General features: G+C 36.2%; 1 protein-coding gene across 4 annotated transcripts in view; it reads right to left on the bottom strand.

Moving 5' to 3' along the window:
• The window catches only part of CACNA1D (calcium voltage-gated channel subunit alpha1 D), a 204,337-nt gene that overhangs the window by 65,624 nt on the left and 132,712 nt on the right, over positions 1-6,001 (bottom strand). For all 4 annotated transcript variants that reach the window (XM_088662244.1, XM_088662245.1, XM_088662243.1 and 1 more), the window contains exons 22-29: positions 5,498-5,604; positions 3,795-3,882; positions 3,086-3,193; positions 2,842-2,894; positions 2,598-2,744; positions 1,632-1,833; positions 951-1,109; positions 566-676 (exon numbers count right to left, since the gene is read on the bottom strand). In XM_088662244.1, coding sequence (XP_088518370.1) covers positions 566-676; positions 951-1,109; positions 1,632-1,833; positions 2,598-2,744; positions 2,842-2,894; positions 3,086-3,193; positions 3,795-3,882; positions 5,498-5,604 — 975 coding nt within the window. The remainder of the gene's footprint in view (positions 1-565; positions 677-950; positions 1,110-1,631; positions 1,834-2,597; positions 2,745-2,841; positions 2,895-3,085; positions 3,194-3,794; positions 3,883-5,497; positions 5,605-6,001) is intronic.

The raw sequence follows: 6,001 nt of genomic DNA, 5'->3' as shown, positions 1-6,001 counted from the left end.
TTATATGAAGTGCTCATCATTGTTCAAACCTGCTGGCGTCTTTGAAAATGTTTACAAACAGCCGTCAAAATAACAAATTACGTAGTAAAGCCCATTTGTAAATACTTGTGTGTTCAAACAGCTCTAATTCTGACCATTTATGTGACAGTGGTTTGTGATACTATTCTACTAAAGTGTACTCTCTGATCCATAGTATTTATTAAACCTTAGTATTGTTTCCAAAAGTTCATGATTAATTGTTGTGTTGTGTGTGTACAATTTAAGGTGGTGGGAGAATACTTATTAGCTCTAGAAGATAATGATTTAGAAAGAGGAGATTTAACAACAATATACTCCTGACCTCATCTATTACTCAGCAACCATTTAAAAAACATTTCTACGTCTCATTTCCTGCAGTTGCATGCAGAGCATTATCAGATGGAATAGTTCTGTGAAGATTTCTCTGATACTTTACCACGAAATCTTGTTTGCTATTTGTCTCTTTAATCAGAAAAAAACATGTGGTTTTAAGAGAACTGATCCAAAGGCATAACTAATCCCAACTAAGCAATGTAAATTCTCTTACCTTGGGCTTAAATGCAATGAGTTTCAGAAACATTTCAACAGTAAACACTGCAGTAAAAACCATATTTAGAATATCCATTGCATCATTAAAAGGTTTAGACTGCCCATAGTGCTGCAAATGAAACAGATGAGATTATTCAGAATATTTGTAGGCAGTAAATAAAACAAAAAAAAACAACCTTAGTTCTTTTCATAATCTTGAATCAATGAATGTTCTTGTGCCTTTAACACCTGCACAAGGCTTCCTCCTTAAATTATACAAGCAATTAGAATTCTGAATTATAATTAAGTCTACTGCAAAATGACTTAACATTACGGTAGTTTACATTACAGTTTCCATGTGTATTCTGTGCCTGTGAGTAATTGGCAGTTTGTTCAATTCCTACCTGCATAGCCAAGCATAGTGTGTTCAGCATGATGAGGACAAACATGATGTATTCAAAGACAGTAGAGTTCACCATATACCAGAATTTGTATTGGTATGGGTTTTTTGGAATGTATCTACGCAAAGGTCGAGCTTTCAAAGCATATTCCACACACTGACGCTATAAAAGGCAGAAATTTCAAACACAGCAGTGAGGGTCACAATTTAACTGGAAATAACATCAAAACAGCTTCACATCAGAGAAGTAACCTAAGATACCTCCATTATATGCAGGCTACCTCACATGTGGAGGGGTTTCTTATTTCTGAAATAATTTATTTATGAAAGAAAGACATGAATGTGTAGTATGGCCATGTTACAGGTAGGTAGCCGTGTTGGTCTGAGTCGAAGCAAAATAAAAAAATTCCTTCAGTAGCACCTAAAAGACCAACTAAGTTTATATTTTGGTATGAGCTTTCGTGTGCATGCACACTTCTTCAGATACATGGTTAGTATGGCCATGGTTATCTTTTCAGTTGCCTAAGTCTGCATGCTTCACTCTACCAGTACCCAATGATTATTCATGAGGAAATTTATTCATTAATAGAAATAAATAAAATGGAAGAGCATCTTCTTCTGAAACAACAGACACTAGACATCGGTTTCCATGTTAACAACATTTTAAAAGTGTATTCTTTATTACCTGATTTTTGTCCAGTTCACAGTTCTTGTATTCTTGTTCTCCCTGTTCTTGAAATGTAACGATGACAAAACCAACAAATATGTTCATCATGAAGAAAGCAATAATGATGATGTAGATAATAAAGAAAATAGAGATCTCCACTCTGTAATTGTAGACTGGACCTATGTTCTCTCCATTTGAGTCTATAGCTTTATATAGAAGCCTGCATATTATTTAAAAAAATAGAAAAAATATGTTTTAAAGAAGACTGAAAGTGTTAATTCTACAGGTGAAACTCAGAAAATTAGAATATCGTCGAAAAGTGCATTTATTTCAGTAATGCAACTTTTTATTTTTTATTTTTCATTTAATTTTTACAAATGCTTTCTTTTGGAAATTCCACAGTAATAAAACAAATAGTTACAATAATACAAAAATAAACATCGCTATTACATTTCATTAATTGCATTCCATTTATAATTGACCCGCCTAATGACAAATAATTACAATTACAACAAATAAAGGCTTGACATATCTTGCTTTGCGTGTCATGCATCTATCTCATATATTGGTTTCACGTTTTAAGTTGCATTACTGAAATAAATGCAATTATTTCTATAAATGCGAAATAAATGCAATATTCTAATTTCCCGAGTTTCACCTGTACTTGCAACTGGCAGGTGGGAACTATGAAACAAGACTACTGTATTGTATTTAGACATTTGTAAAAGTTTCACCTAATTTAAAGTAAAAATGCAGAGGTTTCAATTTATTTATTTTTTAACTATATTTAAAGACTAAATTATCTATTTGGAAAATCATCAGGAAATTTCACTGATCTTCTTACGTGAAAAAAAACCTCCAGGATAAATAATTAAAAAGTTATTAAGACATGTCCTCACTTCCCATTACCTTCAGTGAGAGTTAAGGTTCCTAGTCCTTCCAAAAGTATCATGCAGTAAAGACCTCCGTAAATGGTATACTTACGCAGGCCATCCTTCAAAAGTAGAAACTGTAAAAAGAGCCATCATAGCAGTAAGCACGTTGTCAAAGTTGAAATCACTGTTCTGCCATACTCTCTCTCTCACCATTGGGCTCTCCACATCTCCATCTTTATAAACAATAAATATTCCCCTACAGGAGGAAAAAGCAGATAGCTACTGTGGAAATGCAATGCTTTTTTAAAAAGAAACCCACCAATACAGGCAGATTAAGAGGAAAACGTTCGTACCGACATTCCACGGGGTTTTGTTTTGCTTCATCTGTGCACCGATAGAATTTTCCCTATGGATAAAACAGAACATGGAAGTAGAACCCATGGCACAGAGCCATTAACTATTCTTATCTTTGTTTCACTTGCATCTCTACTGGAGGTTCAATAAGACTCGCAAAGAATAATTTACTAGTGTCGTTCTCTGGGCAGGACTATGGAATTGCTAGGTTTGAGGGGGGCAGGTTTGGAATTCTTATCTTACCTTAAAGAGCTGGACTCCAATACATGCAAACATGAACTGGAGCAGAGTTGTAACAATCATGATATTACCAATAGTTCGGATAGCGACAAAGACACACTGAACAACATGCTGTGGGGAAGTCAAGAAAAAGAAGGGTCAGTGCAATTATCGTTGAGTGTTTTCATCATCATGCTCAATGAACTTGCATTTCATTAATTATTTTTTACAATGCATGTCATAGAATCATAGCATTATGGAGTTGGAAGGGACCGCAAGAGTCATCTAGTCCAGCCCCCTGCAATGCAGGAATCTTTTTTTGCCCAACATGGGGCCCGAACCCATGACCCTAAGATTAAGAGAAGCAGAAACCCTCTGTGATGCAGGATGATTACAAAGGAGACCCCATTAGGGTTTGGGGGAAGGCACACTATTTTACAACAAAGGAGAGGGTCTTTTAAGCAATGGTACTCAGTTTATGGAATAGCTTCCCTAAAGATGCCTGCCTTGCACTTACATGGCAATCAGTACACATTTTGGTGTATGTAAATGTTTCAAATAAATAAAATGTTGCTGAAAAGCAGTTTTCTTCTAGGAAGCATAAACATTAGCTCCAAAGCCCCCATGGCCTATTAATGTTTCTAATATTAATTAATGTTTCTAATGGTAAATGCCAAATAATGTTTCTAATGTTATTTGTCTGTAATTCAGAAAAAAAAATTCAGATAACAACCTTAAGTCCTTTTGCTCTGTTTATAGCCCTTAAGGGTCTTAAGACTCTTAAAACTCTCAGAATCTTCACAACTGAAATGGCGCTTGATCTAGATGAAAAATAGAAACAAATAAAGCATTAACTTGCCATCCCTTAATTTCATTCATCAGCTCTGACAAAATTAGGTCATACTCATGCACAACAGCTCATCACTTTTGAAATAATTTTATTTACTTATAGGAGTTAGTAAATATTGGTGTACGAGTTATTTCCATTCTTCCTTCTCCTCCTCTTCTCCTCTGTAAATAAATAAGCCAACAGGGTTCTCAAGGGGGTTCTTACAAAGTGCTTTCAGCACCTTGTGAGTAATCTGTTTATCCTAGGCAGGGCTGAGTATACTCCACATTTATAAAACAATGGTTCCAAGGTAAGTAGCTGCAGAAACAGTTATACTGTAGTCCAGGCTCCAGTCAGGTTTCTCTCCAGCATAGAGATTGTGAACAATCATAGAATCAAGCATGAATGACACCCCATTTGCAACCTGTAACCTTCTAACTAGCACTGTGGGGAATCTTTCCTTGTTTTCGTCTCCTGTTCTACAGAGATTTTTTTTGAAAAAAGAAAAGAAGTCAGACAGATTCAAAATCTGCACCTTCTATTAGAAGAACTTTCATCACAGTAATAATAATAATAATAATAATAATAATAATAATAATAATAATAAATTATTTATACCCCGCCCATCTGGCTGGGTTTCTCCAGCCACTCTGGGCGGCTTCCAACAGAATAATAAAATAATCGATTAAAAGAATGAAATAATCGATTAAAGATTAAAAGCCTCCCTAAACAAGGCTGCCTTCAGATGTCTTCTAAAAATCTGGTAGCTATTTTTCTCTTTGACATCTGATGGGAGGGCGTTCCACAGGGCTGGCGCCACCACCGAGAAGGCCCTCTGCCTGGTTCCCTGCAACTTGGCTTCTCGCAACGAGGAACCGCCAGAAGGCCCTCTGTACTGGACCTCAGTGTCCGGGCAGAACGATGGGGGTGGAGATGCTTCTTTAGGTATACTGGACCGAGGCCATTTAGGGCTTTAAAGGTCAGCACAGTCATATGGGCAAATCACTTAATGAAACCTGAAGCTTGCAATGGGTAAAGGGCTTGTTCCCAACATTCTGTCACTACTTGAGATTAAGAAACAGAACTCAGGATGGGGTATACAGGTCAAGGAAATGCAAAGATAGTCAGGATTAATGGGAAGATAACAGATTTAGCCTTCAGTTCCATTATGTCCCACAGCACACCTTTTTAATTTATTATTGTATAAATGACCGGCTACCATTCATTTCTGTGGGGCAAATTAAATTAAATACAGTGAAGTATGAGGCAAAACTTGCTTACAACCTACAATACTAGGCAGCCTCTCCAGTGGACCCTGTACTATACAGGATATTCCTTTGCTAGCATTTTTCTAGTTATTAAACTTCATACTGGAAAAGCAAACATTCCCTTGTTTCCTTTCCTCAAAGGATAACTATAAGAATAACAATTTGTTAATGGTCTATGGTGTTAAGCATTTTCAGTCCAGGAACTACCGGTATGGCAATTGTCTGCTTGTTGGTAGGCCAGCTATTAAACACAGAAATGAGTGCTACTTGTGAACCACATCGCAGATACACATAACAAGGAACAACAACAGCCCATAATATATTTATTGCAATACTTACTGAATGCCAAATGACACAAGAGACACACCCACTACCAACAAGTCCAGCAAATTGAAGTAATTTCGGCAGAAAGATCCTTTATGAAGGAATGCTCCAAACACTGTCAGCTAAAAACAGAAAGGTCATAGTTAATTATTTTGTTTCACCTCTGCTTGATTCACAAGGCTGTTTACAAGATGCTTGCACTGAATGAATCTTGCTTAGTGGAGAGACTGGAATACTACAAAAAAGACCAAAATTAAAGAATTTGATTGATGCAACACTAATGCACATTTTGTCTTCGGCTATCCACAATAAAACACTGATAAATAAAATACTGTGGATTGAAAAATGCAGGCGCGCACACAAAATGTAAGCCACCAGAAACTACGTTTATGAATCAGTAGCAGATGTTTCCTTTTGGTTACATAATGCTGAACAGTTAGGTTCTGGGTTTTTGATGTGTTCTAATTTTAGGGCACAATTCACTTCAGATGGCTATAGCACAATGTAGAATCCACTGGA

Source organism: Zootoca vivipara, chromosome 2 (assembly GCF_965207765.1).
Source record: "Zootoca vivipara chromosome 2, rZooViv2.hap1.1, whole genome shotgun sequence".
NCBI classification, from domain to species: domain Eukaryota; kingdom Metazoa; phylum Chordata; class Lepidosauria; order Squamata; family Lacertidae; genus Zootoca; species Zootoca vivipara.
The sequence above is the reverse complement of the archived record's forward strand: the minus strand, read 5'-3'. Positions and strand labels throughout refer to the sequence as shown.